Source organism: Mustela lutreola, chromosome 8 (genome assembly GCF_030435805.1).
Source record: "Mustela lutreola isolate mMusLut2 chromosome 8, mMusLut2.pri, whole genome shotgun sequence".
In the NCBI taxonomy this organism is placed as follows: Eukaryota; Metazoa; Chordata; class Mammalia; order Carnivora; family Mustelidae; genus Mustela; species Mustela lutreola.
The window spans coordinates 14012042-14029588 of NC_081297.1; the positions used below are offsets into that span (position 1 = coordinate 14012042).

Genomic DNA, 17547 nt, shown 5'->3' on the forward strand with positions numbered 1-17547 from the left:
TAGTCTCACAGATCTTGAGGCTCTTTTCATTTTTTTTCCAATGAATTTCCCCCTTTTTATTCATACTGGGTAATTTCATGAAAGCTCATGGATTCTTCCCCTTTGTCTTCTCCATCATATTGCTAGGCCTATCCCAGTGAGTTTTATTTTAGCTTATACATTTCAGAAATTTCTTTTTGGTTGTTTTTCATATCTTCTGTTTAATTGTTGAGGCTTTCTAGTTTTTTATTTGTTTCAAGTCTTCATAATTGCTCACTGAAGCATATAAAATATGATGGCTGCTTTAAATTCTTATCAGATTTTTCCAACATCTATTTCATCTTGGTATAAGCTTTAACCTGTGCATCATCCTTTCTCCTTCAAGTTGTGATCTTCCTGGTTCTTAGTAGGATGAATGATCTTTTATTATCTTGGACATTTGGGGCCTTATGTTGTGAAATTCTGGTTTTTATTTAAATCTTTTAACAGGCCTTCTTAGGCACTTCACTGGCGGCGGAGTCTGGAGGTTCTGTGAAGTCTGAGTTCTTCACTTATTTTCCATTGACAACTCTGGTGGTGTAGGGTGCCTCATCACCATTGGAGAGGGGTGGAAATTCAGTTTCCATGAAACCTACTCTGACTCTACCCTGGCTGGGAGGGAGCGAGTGCCTTCTTACATTTTTTTCCATGGGGTTTCCACTTAACCCATGGGAGATGAACCCATTGCTACTTGGAGGTGATGACTTTATTGCATCTCTTGAGATGATCACATGATTATCCTTTTGTCTGTTGATGACCATTTACATTGATTTTTGTGTCTTGAAGTAACATTCAACCCTGGGATATTCAATCAATATCCCACTTGATCTTTATGGCTTACCCTGCTTGGTATTGCTGGATGAAATTTGGTAATATTTTACTGAGGATATTTGCATCTATAATCATGAAGGATATGGGTTAGTAGTTATCTTCTAATACCTTTGTCTGGTTTTGGTATCTGGGCAATGTGGCCTCAAAAAATGAACTGGGAAATAATTTATTTATTTTTCTTCTTTTTGGAATTCTTTGTGTAGATTGGGTATTATTTTTCTTAAATGTTTGATAGAATTTGCCAGTCAACCCATCTGTATCTGGAGCTTTCCTTGTTGGAGTATTTTTATACAGAGAATTTGATTTCTTTGATATATAACTATTCAGATTTCCTTTTTTTTTTTTTTTTGTTAAGCTTTGGTAGTTTGTGTGTTTTGATGAATTCATACATTTTACCTAAGTTATCTAATTTATTGGCCTCAAATACAACATTCCATTATTATCCTTTAATGTCTGGGAGATCTTTTGTGATGACCCCTCTTTCATTTCTAGTATGGGTCATTTGAGTTTTCTCTCTTTTTATTTTTGATTAGTCTGCAAAGAAGTGATTGATCTTTTAAAAAAGATTTTATTTATTTATTTGACAGAGGCAGAGAGACAGAGAAGGAACACAAGCAGGGGGAGTGGGAGAGAGAGAAAAATGTTCCCTGCTGAGCAGGGAGCCCGATGGGGGGCTGATCCCAGGACCCTGAGATCATGACCTGAGTCCGAGGCAGAAGCCTAACAACTGAGCCACCCAAGCACCTGAAGTGATCAATTTTATTAAAAGAACAGCTATTTGTTTCATTGATTGCCTTTATGTTTGGCTGCTTTCCTTTTTATTTCTGGTCTTTATGATTTTTTCCTTCTGATTTTTTTAGGTTTAATTTGCTCTTCTTATTTAACTGCTTAATTTTTAAGCTCTTAATTAGCCATTGACTTGAGATCTTTATTTTTTCTTATATAAAGTTTTATTCTGTAAATTTCCTTATAAATACTACCTAAACTACATCCTACAGATTTTGATATGTTTTCATGCAAATTAATGTATCTGAAGATTTTCCAGTTACCTTTCTTTTACTGATTTCTAGTTTAATTCCATTGTATTAAGAGAAGATGTTTTGTATGATTTTAGTTGTTTTAGCTTTGTGAATGTTTATTTTATACCCAGAATGTGGTCATTTTGGGTGATTCATTTTTTGTGTGCATTTGAGAAGAATGGAAGTTCTGTTGCTGTTGTGTAGTACATTGTATAACTATTTTGTCAATTTGGTTGATAGTATTACTCAGGTATTCTATATTATTAATTTTTTATGTACTTATTTTGTTGATTACTGAGCAAGGAGTTTTGAAGTCTCATAATTCTGGATTTACTTTTGCTTTATGTATTTTGAAATTCTATTGTTTGGTGAATACACAAAGTTGTGTTGACTCTGTCGTTATGTATCTCCCTCTTCAGGTCTGATAGTAATTGTTTTGAAGTCCATTTTGTTTGATTTTTAATGTAGTCACTCCTGCATTTTTTGATTGTTGGTTGCATGAAAAGTGGGTTTTTTAATACCACAAATACTTGGTTTTCCTTTTTCATCCAGTCTGATGATTTAACTGAAGTTTTAAAATCATTTTTATTTAATGTAATTAGTGATAGTTGAATTTATTTTATTTTTTATTTATTTTTTCTTAAAGATTTTATTTATTCGATAGACAGAAATCACCAGTAGGCAGAGAGGCAGGCAGAGAGAGAGAGGGAAACAGTCTCCCTGCGAGCAGAGAGCCCAATGCGGGGCTCGATCCCAGGACCCCAAGATCATGATCTGAGCTGAAGGCAGAGGCTTTAACCCACTGAGCCGCCCAGGTGCCCTGATAGAATTGGATTTAAATTTACTGTCTTCTTGTTTCTTATTTGTCCCATTTGTTCTTTGTTCTTTTTTCCTCTTTTTTTACCCTTTTTGTATTAATTGAGCTTTTAGAAATGATTCTATTTTATTTATGTTTTTTGTCAGTTATATTCTTAAAAGTTTCATGGTTGCTTCCCTCAGTTATTTAATGTATATCTCTAGTTTATCCTGTCCAACTTTAAATGCTATCTTACCGTTTCATGACTGGTTTAAGAACCTTACGCGGTGCACCTTCAATGCCTCTCCCTTCCCTTGCCATTATTGTCATGCATTTTACTTTTGCATGGTATTAACTCCTCAACACATTGATACGACTTTTTTATTATTATGTTCAATTAGCCAACATAAAACACATCGTTAGTTTTTGATGTAGTGTTCGACGATTCATTAGTTGCATATAACACCTAGTGCTCATCACAACACAGGTCCTCACTATTTTCGCATTAGAGAGTCAATTGTATTTTAGAATGATCAAAAACAGCTCAAAGAATTTCTACAGATATTCATTTCTCTGTGTAGATGTGGCATGATATTCCTTCTGAATGAAGAACTTCATGGATATTTCTCTAGGATGGGCCTTCTGGCAGTGAATTCTCTGCTTTTGTTCATCAATGAAAGTCTTATTTTGTCTTTATTTTTGAAAGCTTTTTTTTTTTATTTTTTTGTCTCTGTTTAGAATTTTGAGTTGACAGGTCTTTTGTTTTAATACTTTAAAGGTCTTATTCTCTTTTCTTTTGACTTGCATTGTTTTGGATACGTCTCTTTTAATTGTTTTGTTTCTCCCTCTGTGTTTTCTGTCTCTGGCAAGATATTCTCTTTATCCTTGGTTTCAACCATTTGTACGTGATGTGTCCCCTTCAATACACTGAGTTTAGATTTTTCTGGTGGTGGTGAGCAGGAATAGGTCCAGCCCTGCTGTTGTACCCTTATGTGCTGCAGCAGGGGGAGGGAGAGGCAAGCTTAGGAACATGACATTTCTGTCAGACTAGCTCCAACAGGAACCAGTATCCTAAGGTGGCCGTTCCCCAGTGTATGTCTTAAACAGCACAAGTTAGATGCGTCAATGACTTCCTTTTCTGAAGTTATCACCAGTGTTAATTTTCAGATAGTACCAGATAATTCAGAAGCGATATCACTGTAAAAATTATTTTTGTTTTTTGTACATAAAGGATGTTAGATTCAGTGAAGAATGGGACAAAGAAAAGGAGCTTAATGAGGCACCTAAAAAGGAAGAAGAACCCACCCTTCAGAAAGCTCTTCCTGCTTCAGCCAAGAGTGCGCTGGAGAAGAACCAAATTAATTTTGGGAAGAGTCAAATGACCAAAAGATTAGAGCCAAGTTTAAACTGGAAGGCCACTGTCGATTTCAAAGAGTATGTAGAAATTTGCACGAGGGGTTTTCAGATACATCCTCAGTAACCATGTTTGCCTAACTTTTAGCTTAGATTCATGTCAGAACAATAGCATACAGAGGAGATACTGACATCTCTGTCCAAAATACAGGTTGATCCCTCCCTGCTTCTCTTCATATTCCAGGTAGAAGGACTTGGCACGAAGAGGGTCACATGTGGGCACCAGAACCCAGTTCACTCAGGGCAAATGTCACGTGAAAAAGATGATAAAAGACACGGAGAAATCTCACAGGCCATGTAAACACAGCAGTAGGGACCTGATTAAGTAAGTTCTAGGAGAATTTAGAATGATTAAAATTATGTGAAGTTAATCAGGGAAGTCTTGAGAGAGACAGTGTCTTTTAACAGAACTTTTAAGTAAATACCATGGAAAAGCTAGAGCCTCCAAAAATCAACAGGCCTAAGAGAAGTGGACACTGATTTGATGAATGTCTGACAGATACAAGACTAGGTCCATTTAGGCCCTCTATAAATAGGCGCCAACGCACAGATTAACACCCAGTGTGACATCAAGAGCACTTTTTAAATTAGCAGAGAGGCTTACAAGTTTCAGCCCATTTTTAATGTTCCATGCAGTCACCTGATTGGGTTAAGAAAGAACCGTCTTTGGGGCGCCTGGGTGGCTCAGTGGGTTGAGCCGCTGCCTTCGGCTTGGGTCATGATCTCAGGGTCCTGGGATCGAGTCCCGCATCGGGCTCTCTGCTCAGCAGGGAGCCTGCTTCCCTCCCTGCCTGCCTCTCCGTCTACTTGTGATTTCTCTCTGTCAAATAAATAAATAAAATTAAAAAAAAGAAAGAAAGAAAGAAAGAAAGAAAGAACTGCCTTCCAGCTGGTCACAGGGGACCCTCACCTGCAGGGATTGAGAACCGCAAGCTGATCATGTTTTGCAAGCAAACCCAGAGAGCAGGCTTGAAGAAGTTCCGAGGAGAGAGATGCTCTCGCTCCTCTAATTCTCATAATCTTGAACTGTTTTATCTTTGTGACTCTATTTGAAGGAGTGGGAAAATGACACATAAATGGGCTGCTCTGTTACCTGGGAGGTGAATTTTTAAAATACCCTTTCCCAGGTGCTGACATTTTTCAATTATGAATTTACCTAATGGCGATGTACCAAGGCCTGTGCTAAACCTGGGAACAGCTGGACAACCAGATCCAGGCACTGCCGCGGAGTTGGTTGGAGACGGGAAGAGACCAGGCAGCTCTCTCCCAGGGCAGGAAGCACTGAGAGTAGAAGGCTCAGAGTGGCGGATCTGCACAGTGACAGCCGCCTGTTCCTCATAAAAGAAATGGGGGGCGAAAAGTTCCTCCACTATAGAAAGTACATGGCTGTGCTGGAAAGACAGAAGGGGCCTCACAGGTGTCAGATGGGGCTGGAACTTGTGTAGTTTTCTGTATTAGGAAAACACATCCTTGGGGTGCATGAAAACAGTGGGATCTTTGTATATATTTCTATGTTTAATTTCCTATTACTCCACATAAATTAATTTTAAAAAGTTAATATATTTGCAGTCACAAAAACGTACTGAGAGACACCCAAGAAGAAAGACACGGGGGAAAACTTGAAAGGTCTGGACCAATTGTTTCCGCAGGAAGAACACAGTTAGTCCGGTAAGTGTCTGTTAACATGAGCCCTTCTTTAAAGCCTGGCCTAGTTCACATGCACAAGACTAGTGTTCTTTCCATTAGAGCAGGATCCTCAGACACCTGTACTGACAGCTACTGGTTATAAAAATGATAATGTTGAAAATCTTTAAATGAACTTATAAGATAACCTCTTAGTGAAGAGTTCTTTGAAAGACAGGGAGCTATGGATATAACCCGGTGCTGTTGGAGTGTTCTAGAAGTGTGAATTAAATCACATTGCTTGGTGGTGTTGGTTTCTTCTATCTCCTAGCTTATTTTCAGTCTAATTGTTCCATAAATTAATGAGAGAGTAGTATTGAAGTCTCCAACTATAATGGCAATTTTTCTGTTTCTCCTTTTAGTTCTATTTTAGCTTCATGCATTTTGCAACTCTGTTGTTTGGTGTGTACATGCTTGGGATTGATACGTCTCCATGATTATGTAATTTCCCTCTATGTCCCTTGTCGTTTTTCTTTTTATTGATGTCGACTTACTCCAATATTATATAGCCACTTCTGCTTTCTTTGATTGCTTGCATGGTCTTTTTTTTTTTTCTCCTTTTCTTCAAACTAATAATATCATTATATTTGAAATGAGTTCCCTGTAGGTAGCATTTGGTTGGTTCCCTTTTTCTTTTTGGTTTATTAAGCTAAACTCTATCAACTGGTGTATTTAGATCATTTACCTTCAATGTCATTATTATTTTAGGGCTTGAATTTGTCATTATATATATATTTTTTTTTCTGTTCATTCTTTGTTTTTCATTCTGTGATTTTCTTTTTCTCCCTCCATTCTCTCTAACCCCCTCTTCCATGAAAGTCTTTTTAAATCTATTCCATTTTGGAGCATGGTAAGAGAATGGGTAATTTTTAACAATTTTTGAGATTCTATCATTCTCTTAGTTCTTCTAGATCTTATTGAAATCTTGGGTTTTAGCAGGCCTTCTGGGATACCACATTGGTGGGATAAGGTGTGTGCTGCCTCCTCAGGTGAGACAAGGAATTACAAGTTTTCAAGTAGGCCTTCATTGACACTTGGGGAGGTGGGTGAGGGGCTCCTTATTATTTCTTAGTGGTAAGGAAGTTCAAGCTCTGTTGTTACCACCCTGTCTGTGAGAGGGAGGAACACCCTGTTAATTTGTCAGTGGGGGTTGGGGTTGGTGAAAGTCCTGACTCGGCATTAGGCCTCCTCTGATACCACCCAACATGGGGATTAGAGAGCTTTGCTGTAGTCTGACAAAGTTAGAACACCAAGCTCTCTGCTTGGCCATTGCTCGCAGAAGTGGGGTTAGGCCACCGTGTTTTCTGTGGTGTTGACTAGAATAGATCATTTGTTGCCTAAAAGTTTTCTTATTAAGTTGCTCTTTTTCTGGTCCTCTGAGAAGAAAGAGCAGGCTTTTCTTAGGTCGTTTTTTTCCTGTGCCCACTGGTGTTTCTGCATCACCCTCTTCTCCAGGACCCAATCTGGGATACATGAGACAAAAAGAAAATCCAAGTAACTCACCATTGTGTTGCTCCTCCAGTCTGCAGATCTCGATAGAGTCTTTCTTCTTCTTTCTACCTGTTAGAGCCCTCTCATGTTTGTTTTATATGCAATATCCAGGATTTTTATGTACTTAGTGGGAGGATTAAGGAAAAGTATATCTACTTCATCTTTTCTGAAATAAATGTTTGGCCATAAGTGTTTCAATTTTAAATCAAATTTTAGTGAGTCAGAGAAGCCTAGAGTGATAGATAAGGGTAAAGGGGTAGTATATCCAAGCAACAACCATGACTCTGACAAAAATTAGAACTTCTCCATGTTTCTTCTTGCTTGAGGGGATATAATTATGTGGTAGAGAAGTATTTCTTAAGGTGGAGTCGCTAGCTCAAAGAAATATTGAGGTTTGCTTCTTTTTACCTCCTGAATGTATGGTTGCTGTGGGGCAGGACAGGATGGGAACCTTATAAAATAGGGAAAGCCATTTAAAGTTATAGGTCAACAGATTCATCAATGGAAAAAGAGAACAGCTTTCCTCTGGGGTACTGATTTTTTTTAATGTGATGTGGGGGTAAGGGGGGTAAACTCAGTGCACTCTGCTCTTAACTCCAGAAGCTTTTTAGTCTAAGGGAAAGTACATTTACAGATTCTCCAGGGAATACAGGTTAATTTAGAATATATTTCTATCTCATACCTTTGAATTACGTTACACTGATTCTTAAGTCAGCCTTATCTACCAGATTTTGCTCTCTAACCGATTTCCTGCCATTTGTTGAACCAGAGAATACATTACCCCGACACCCATCACATAGCTTGCTGAATTGAACAGGCACTTCAGTTCGGGACTGCAATTTCTCCCCGCTGTAGCCCAGACGGCACAACAGTGCCATTCTGCCTGACTCTCTCTGCCACAGCACCTTTGAGAAATTTTTTAAAAATCAGAGAATGTTAAAAACTGGTGAAACTCAATATTTAATTGTATTGTTTCAATTCAGTAAGCAAACGTCAATAAATACAAATACAATTCAATAACTAAATTTAAGTAAATATAAACACAAATAACCCAGGTTATTTAGCCACTATGTCTGGTGCTGCCCTTTTGTACAGCACAGCCATTGGACAAATACTTGATGCCCTTGTACATTTCTTACTATTTTCCTTACAGTTATTGCATGCAAAGCGATAATAATGACCTGTACTTGATATAGAGACAGGGGTTCATTTATCTCCTCACTTAGATCTTACCAAAGATCTTCTAGAACTCAGATGTTGGTATCTTTTTCATTGCTTATGTTCATATTGCTGAAATATTAATGATTATAACTACATCCATGTTGTAGCATAAATATATTTATTACATGTGGTGGTTGTTATTGCTCTTAGTAAGAGTGCTGAGAAGATTGAGGAGATTATCAGTGAGAGCTCCTCAGAGAGTGAGGAAGATGAAGAACCACCTGATCATCGTCAGGAAGCAAATGCAGATTTGCCATCGGAATATTGGCAAATTCAGAAGCTGGTGAAATATTTAAAGGTAAGACAGACCTTTCGTATTGTGTTTACAATGATTATTTTAATTCTTCTGCCAAAAATGTATATTCTGCTCCCAAGTTTATTATGTTTCTTTCAAATAAGGTGCATGGGGGAAGGTCCAATTACCCTGAAGATAGCAAGGTTAGTTCTCATGTTGCAGCCAGGCTGCCTGGTACCAGCCCTCTCCCCTGGGCCACAGTAGTGAGCAGATACTGACTTAACCACCATTTTACAACTTGTAGTATAGTGTGGCGGCAAGAGCTTGAATTTTTTTGAAGCTGGACTACAACTAAATTCTAGGCTGTGTCACTTACTAGCAGTATGGCTATTGGTTGTGGTTTTGAGCCTTATTTTTCTTAACCTATGGAATAAAGTTAATACCTGCCCTATAGGAATTCTTTAGGGTTGGAAACATATTTGAAAGATGTGGCATAATGTTTGGTACATTGTAGGTGCTTAAGATATGTATCAGTTCCATTTCATTTCTCTCAATGTAACATGTATGAAAACATGTTATATAATAATGGCCTATATAATGTATTTAAGACTTGAATATGAGCAGGGCAAGGGAAATGATTTGCCAAAACCCAGATTAATATTAATGGATAACTGATACTGGTGGTGTCTAAGGTAGGCCAAGTCTAAAGCTGTAGTTGAGAAGTACTTGTAAAGACAACATTTTTAGTTACCTCATAATTCCTCCAGCTTTTCTACGTCTTTGATCAAATGAACCAAGGGCATTTGCCAGTGGCTTTGCATATGTAAAGATATTATGTGGCTCTTAAATTACTGAAGGGTACTTTTCTGATGCCTTTGAGGTCCTTCAAAGCTGACAGGTAAAATAGTTTATATGCACATTTTTGTGAATTCAACAAACACCCTCTGCAGGGGACACAGCCTAGCTGAGAAAAATTCCTTTTGCAAGAAAAATATGCCCCCTTTCTTAGCATGACCCCAGCTGCAATTCCCTGCATTTCTCAGAAAAAAATTCTGTTTTCCTGAATCTTGAATCCAAGAAAAATTAGTCAAAAAATTGGGAAATTGGGAAAAGGTATTCTAATTCTCCATGGTGACATAGTCAATGGCCAAACCAGAACCTGAGCAAGCAAATAAAATATTTACATTGTTGGGCGCCTGGGTGGCTCAGTGGGTTGAGCCGCTGCCTTCGGCTCAGGTCATGATCTCAGGGTCCTGGGATCGAGTCCCGCATCGGGCTCTCTGCTCAGTGGGGAGCCTGGCTTCCTCCTCTCTCTGTCTGCCTCTCTGCCTACTTGTGATCTCTCTCTGTCAAATAAATAAATAAAATCTTAAAAAAATATATTTACATTGTTAAAAAAGGACAGGAGCTTCTATGAAGCAAATCCTAATGCCCCCCTTGGCTATACTTTTGAAAGCTTCTTAACAATTTGACCAATGTCAGTGCAAAATAAAAGAAATTTTTTGTGTGTGTTTGGAATATTTGTCGTGAAACAAAAATCAAGACCATTGGGATAGTTAATGTTTTGTTTTAAAATTTCATCTTATAATAATAATATCTTATAAATAGTAAATATTTTTAGATCATCTTTCAATTTTAAAATGGCTTTGACTTGGGATTTTGTGGTCATCTTGCCCTGTTTTAGTATTGTCAGATATCAGGTAGAGTTCATTTTTACATGTTATTGCAAATGATACATTTAAGGGTTTTTTTTATTTTTAATAGAAAATCTCTGAAATTTTTAGCATCTTGATCACAAAAAAATGATTTACTTTTTATTATTATGGAAAATGTTCACTATTATGGTCATCATTATTACCTAAAAGCATACAAATAAAATTTGAGAAAAGACATGGAATTAATTATTTCAAGAATTCCTGAGAATTTGGGGGAATTTTGATTTCTTATTCCAGGAGCTTGAATATTCATACCTATCAGGAATTTGGAAATTCTAGCAGGAGCACAAGCTGCAGTTCAGGCCCCATGGTCAGACACAGCCCCCTGGTAGGCATCTTCTCCTACAAACCATGCAGTCAAAACACTGGCCGAACCCACCACACCTATCACCAATGTCCAGACTCAGGAGACCTTCCCAATGGTACCCCTGCTCCTTCACTGAACAGTGGATCTTCCCATTCTCTCTTTTCTCATAAAGCACATGTCACTCTGGCAAGAAATGGCACTAGAAAACTTTGCCACCCAGCCTTGGAACACCTTGAGCCAGATGGGTGCTGCAGCTCAGACATCACCTTTTGGAAGAAGATTGTTAAGAGCCCTGGTGTTTATCCAAAGAATTCTGGTCTCTTAACTCTATTCCATTAGTCACAGGAAATAGTCAATGGGGGAAGAAGCAGGGATGGGCCAGGCGGCAGACTAACAGAGCAGTTAGAAGCATGACCTTCCATGCTAGAAACACTCTGCTTGAGTCCGTGGTCTGGCCTCTTACTGGCTCAGCAGCCTTGGGGCAGTTCACTGACCTCTCAAAGCTTCAGTCTTCTCACTGGTCAAGGTGGCAAAAATAAAAGTTCTCATGTTTTAGGATTATTATGAATTTCAAATAAAATCCAACACACGTTAAGTGCTTTGCAGAAAGTACTCAAGACTTGTTAGCAATAACTATGACTTCTATTACAAATTATTACTGTAGACAACATATGGCGTGGAGTCTTCTTGACTTGCACATCTGGCCCTCAATTTTTGCTTTAAATTTTCTAGTAACCAATAAAAGGAGGGAACTGTAGTGAGTTAATACAGTGAGGGAAAGGCTCTTACCCTCATAAGGTAAAAATAGCCCAGTTGGCAACGCATGTAACTGATCCTGGGACTAAGAGCAGAAAGAATTTTCTCCCCGAGGACTTAATGAAGCAGACAGTGAGTGTGGTAGTGAATGACCTCCTTAATAAGATCCTCCCAGCAAACATGGCAATGAGAGTTTCTCATAATAGCCTAACTATTGAATAACTGTCTTGAGTTTTTCAACTATTTAGGATAAGTCCATTTAATATGAAGCCAAAAAGGGATGCACTATTTCTGTCCCAGGACAGCTAAGGAAAACATTTATTGATGAAGTGCTACTTAAGCTTGCACAAGTTACTCATCAATAAATCATGTGCAAATGTGATACTTTTGGCCAGACAGTAAATTGCTTGGAATTATTATAGTTCCCACAGGTAGATATTCTTAACATAGCCAATAAAAGAAAAAGTATATCTACAAATGATTTCAAGCTTATTTGACACAGATAAATGTTTTATGTGGGGACACGAAAGGATATTAAAAGTCTATGAAATGCAAAATTCAATGTCTCCAGGTAATCTCAAAATAAATACACCTGACATTTTAATTTGCAAACTTGTGCCTTAAATGTAGGCTTATACTAGCAGAGAAATGTTAATGTTGACCTGACTTTCTACTTACCATTTTCCAAGTACAGCAATGTCTGATTGTTTAAAAAAAAAAAAAAATTGATGAGCTCATTAATACCCAAATAGGTCAACGAACTATAGCTTGTTATTTATCCAAAGCTATGAGCTCAGATCTTGGCATGTAAGTAAAGGGAGTTTGTATTTAATTATTTGGCTTTGACATACATTCATTTCAACTTACAAGTTTTATATACATATATATTCTTTTAATCTGGATTTTTAGAACACAGTTTAATTTTTAAACTAATGAAGACCTTGCATTTTTACTCACCAATCTTCCAACTTCTGTTCCCCCAAATGACTGGTGACACTGTGCCCTAATTCTAAATGAAGCAATAAACCACCTTTTCAACTTCCTTAGCGAGAAACACTTAGATTCTGCCTTCTGCTATCTTTATGTTTCAGTTTGTCTGTCCCGTCAGCTACGTGAATAGAAGGACCATATTAAACTCATTTCTGTGTCTTGCGGGGTGTCTAGCCAGTGAGCACAGGCCTACTTCTCCATCCTCTGCTCAGAATGTGTGAGGGGGAGAGAGTAGGTTCCTAAGGGGTGAGGCTGAGCTGTTCTTCATGCTCAGCTCCTAGAGAACTGTTTTTCCTCCCTCTGAGCCAGAGTCTTTCCTTCTGCTGTTGACGTCTTCCCCACTTTCTCTTACTCTTTCTCCTCCTCTCCTGTTCCCTTTCTCTTGTAGATATGCCGTTTTGTTGCTATATTTGCTAGCTTTCTGTGAATATTATTTTCTCCCCCTGGCCAGGGCTGCTTTAAATTCTCGCAATTAAAAATGTTTTGCTCTGGATCGATTCCAGTGATCGGGGAAGATAGTTTGTTAAGATGTATGCCCTACACTAATTCTGTGAGTTTTTGTAAAAACGCAGACATTTTACTCATTACTCAACCAATTATGTGGAGAATGCCTTTGTGAAATCAGAGAGTTGCAGAATTTTATTTTGTTTGGAAATGTAGATTAGTCACAAGTATTATAGTATTCTAAATTAGTACAAATAGGTTCTGTTCAGTAGAGTGAGAGAAAATGTTGAGAGGCTGTAACTCTAAGTAGATCTGCCTTTCAATCACAGCGCGTACACAGTGTACATGTCATTAAACTGAAGAATGAATTTCCGGACACAAGGTTGCAAGCCTACTGAAATCCATTTCTATGGAGGTTGAAGGAGGGTTGGGGATGGAACTTAATACTGTAGGATAAATAAATCCGAGAGAAAATTGAGGAGATTATAGAGTGATGCCCAGAATGCAGTTGGTCAAGATTTTAGGTAGTTTGGAGGGATGGCAGAGCGTGGGTCTAGAATCATGCCTTATCTCCCTTGTAGGCATTTCCTTGTCACTTGAGGATAAGGTGTCAGTCCTATCCTGACATCAGCTCCAGGCTCAGATGGGAGATTACTAGCCAGCAGCTTGTAGCTGTCTGGCCCTGAAGTGCTTCATTCAGCCACTCTTCTACCTGACTCCTTGCTGCAATAATGGAAGAATCTAGGGTTAATCCCCAGGGCTGTGTTCCCAGGTGTGTCTCCTCCCTGCAGGAGGCCTATTTCTACACCTGGGATTTTCATCAGACCTCAGCCAGGGGTCAGGACGATGAAAGCAGAGTCCAGCAGCAGGTGGTATGCAGAATGAGTCAGAGTGGGAAGAGACAGAAAGCCAGCAAGGGGAGGGGGTGAGGGGGTTGCACTGGGTCCTGGAATAGGATGATGTCCTTGGAAGCAGCAAAGAAATGGCTAGCAAAGAAAACAGGCCAGTTTATGAGGAGGCTTTGGTTTGGGGCAGATTAAGTTTGAAGAGAGTGAAATACCCAAAGAGAAACGCCCGTGCTGTAGGTAGAAATCAAGGACTGAGTATATGAGGCATGAATTATGCATAATGAAGAATAGGAGCAGGGTCTTCATTAGAAACCGAAGGACTGCTTCAGAAGCAGGGAAATGAATGAGGGGGTGGAGCCTCTGGGCTTGTTTTTGTCTTTTTATTCATGACCGAATATGACCTCTTTATACCACTTCGGACAGCGGCTGTCTCCCATTCGAGTTAGTGCAACCAAGGTAGTATTTTTAGATCAGAATTCCAGTGTTATCCCGAAGGCAGTCTTTCCTTAAGTATTCGTTTGCCATCTTACAGACTGCTTCATCAGCCTTAAAAAAAAAAAAAAAAAAAAAAAAAAAAAAAAAAAAAAAAAAAAAAAAAAAAATCTTAGCGAAAGTAACACTTTATTTGGTAATTTTATGCAACTAGCCAGTAGATAAAAAAAACTGATTAGAAAAAATTAAGCTAGAAAGTTTGAAGCAAAAAAAAAAAAAAAAAGTTCATTTTTAGTTTCCTTCCAGCTGAAAGCTCCTACACACTAAGACCCTAAGGATCTAGCTATGAAATCGGGAAACGATGCGCTGCTTACTGCCAATTCCCAGATGTGATTTCGTTCCTGAGTCTGTGATCTCTGCGATTTTCATCCCCGAGCCCCGGGGGATGGTGATGATGATGTCCGGACCCGGACCCGTGTCACTCAGTGGAGAAGGGCTAATGTAGGCTGCTGAGTGGCGGCGGGTGACCGCAGCTGGGCGTCGACACACGTTTATCCTCTTCCTGCACCCACCGTGTGTTGGTGAGGGGCAGTGCCTAATTGTGTTGTCGTATTTGACCAAACTCATGAAACACTGGTGTTGATTTCACCTTGCATGCGTGCCAGGAGTCTTGCTAGTTATTCTTCTGTTAGGGATCTACAAATTCAGATTTCTCAGGCCACGAAAAGTGAAGGTACCTGATGGCTTCCCCAGCAACCTCTCCCACCCCCCGCTTAGCTGTGACATCTACTTCATGACATCTCAAAGGCGCACATCAGAAATTCCACAAGACTTCCCAAGAGACACTGTGGGCTCTGTCCTTGGCATGTTTTGGATGTCCCCTCTGGAAAGGGATTCACCACAGAGACATTTTGAAACTTTAAAACCTTTGACTACTTTTGTGGTGTTCAGTTCCTTAATGATCTTTCAGGAACTGATTAAACACACACACACACACACACACACACACACACAACCATCTTAATTGGTTAAGGAGTTCTTCTAAGTGGTAACTGGGAGTTATAGGATTTTTCACTGCAGGAATTTGATGTACTTTGCAATCAATTACAGTTAATTAAATTCCTTTCCCATTACTCGGGTTTTGGGTATGGAGGAGCAGGTAGTGTGATCCTTGTTTCATTGGTGGAAAAGCTGAGAAATAGTTCACTCTGGGCCACACAGAAGGCGAGGCGGCTGTGGGCCAGGCTGGTGTCCAGGCTTCTATCTTTACTGCCTGTTGCCTGGTTATTCTGTCCCTCTGTCAAGAAACTCAGGGCCCAGAGGGCCTGCAGGCTTGGCTGTTGTGTGCTCCTATTTTCTCTCTCACTTGGTTTTCTTCATTTGAGTGAGAGACTAATTATACAGGGAGCATTTCTTTCTTTCTTTCTTTTCTTTTCTTTTTTTAAGATTTTGTTTATTTGTCAGAGAGAGCACACAAGCAGGCATAGTGGCAGGCAGAGGCAGAGAGAGAAGCAGGCTCCCCTCTGAGCAAGGAGCCCGATATGGGACTCTATCCAAGGACCCTGGGATCATGACCTGAGCTGAAGGCAGATGCTTAACCAACTGAGCCACCCAGGCGTCCCAAAAGGGAGCATTTCTTAACAAAGGACTTCAATGTTCATTTCTGGAAGGCAGTATGAGAATCTGCTCTTTTGCTAAATGAAAGAGTTGGAGAAGACGGTGATAGGACCGTGTTAGTCGTGTTCAGCAGACTCTTTCAAAAATGGAAAATAGTGGTCACTGTTTATATATTCAAATAAACGCCAGTAGTTAGAAAGGAAAATTACTCCCACCTTCGTGAGAAACAATGAAACAATGCACTGATGTGGGTTAACTTTAAAAGAAAATGTCTCCATGACAAAAAAGAGTTTTGTATTAAAAAGAAAAAAAAAAAAAAGATCCAAAAAACCACTGCCTGTCAGAAATCGTAAGATATTTTAAATTGCATCATCTAAAAAATTTCTTAGTAGAGTTTGCATTTATGCAAATGTACTCTTAAATTCTGCAGTGTATGTCATGAACACGTTTTAAGAATTTGGATTACTTGAGATGTGTGTAACTTGTGTGTTTATATATGGCCCAAAAGAAAATTATCCCTTTTTTTTTTTATGACAAAGGAGGTAATGGAAGTGATGGAGAGGCTCCTCATCTCCACAGAGGAATCTATACTCCACAGATAAACTAATAAGCTTTTTAGTCTTTGAGATATAAACTATTTTTGCCCTGTGGCTCTCATAAACAAGAGTGGAGAAAGGCAAAGAGAATTGGCTAAGTATGATAAAGTAACACTACTGAATCGTAACAGCTTATACTACCGTTAGCTAGCATTGTACAACCACATCAACTTACCTACAGAAAAATGACATTAAAAATCTCAAGGGAGGTTTCTGAAGCTTTAACTCATTCATTCATTCATTCATAAATGCATATTGTGGGCTCGTCCAGCTAGAGTATAGTGAGATGATATTGTCTATCCAGCTATTCATATGATTTTTGGTTGCAAAGAATTTTGCTATCTAAGTTTTATGTGGCATTCTGTTCAGTTTTATGTACTCTGAAAATGTATTCAATCTTTTGGGGGAATTTGTTCCCTGATGTGTTGGCAGCTACACTATAGTTTGTTCCTCAAAGTATGCTTTCCCCCAAATTTATTTGAGAGGCTAAATAAATTGTAGGAAAGGCGCATTGCCTAGTCCCAGTTTACATAATGCTCTAGTCTGCTTTACTTTTTATTTTAAAAACACATATTCATTTCCTCTTCTAGAAGCCTAAGCACACTGAAGAATTTATAAATATAAGAGTTCAGGAGTAAAAGGTACCAGATTTGGTATAAGTGATCTTTTCATTTTATATTACTTCCTGCATATACTTCTCTTGTACTCATTATTAGAAGTTGTGTATTTGTAGGAAAAGTATTAAGCTCCAGGTTCCTTTTTGGTCCACTAGCCTGTGCTACTCCACACAAGCAAGGGCTGCAGTTTCTTTCCCAGCTCCTACCCTCTGGGTGGATGTGGCTGGCTGTGGCCTCCTGATATTTCTGCGACATGCAGGGCTTAGCAGAAGCATGTGTTCCTCTTCTAGTCCTTCCTGTATTTAAATCAGTAAAATCTTATAAAAATAATACATTAATATATGCCCTTGGTAAAATTTAAGCCGTGCAGAAGAATAACAGGGAAAGCCCCCTTCCAGATGTTTCTGTGTATATACATACACATATATAATTATTATACACAAAATGAAGTCATACTACTTATGCGACATTTTGATTTTTGTATGTCTTATTGTATTGTATATACGTGTCTTCTCAGT

General features: G+C 38.7%; 1 protein-coding gene across 2 annotated transcripts in view; it reads left to right on the forward strand.

Moving 5' to 3' along the window:
- Positions 1–17547, forward strand: part of ODAD2 (outer dynein arm docking complex subunit 2) — a 187024-nt gene that overhangs the window by 25413 nt on the left and 144064 nt on the right. For both annotated transcript variants that reach the window (XM_059183830.1, XM_059183831.1), the window contains 3 exons: positions 3896–4098; positions 5647–5745; positions 8623–8770. In XM_059183830.1, the coding sequence (XP_059039813.1) occupies positions 3896–4098; positions 5647–5745; positions 8623–8770 (450 nt within the window). The remainder of the gene's footprint in view (positions 1–3895; positions 4099–5646; positions 5746–8622; positions 8771–17547) is intronic.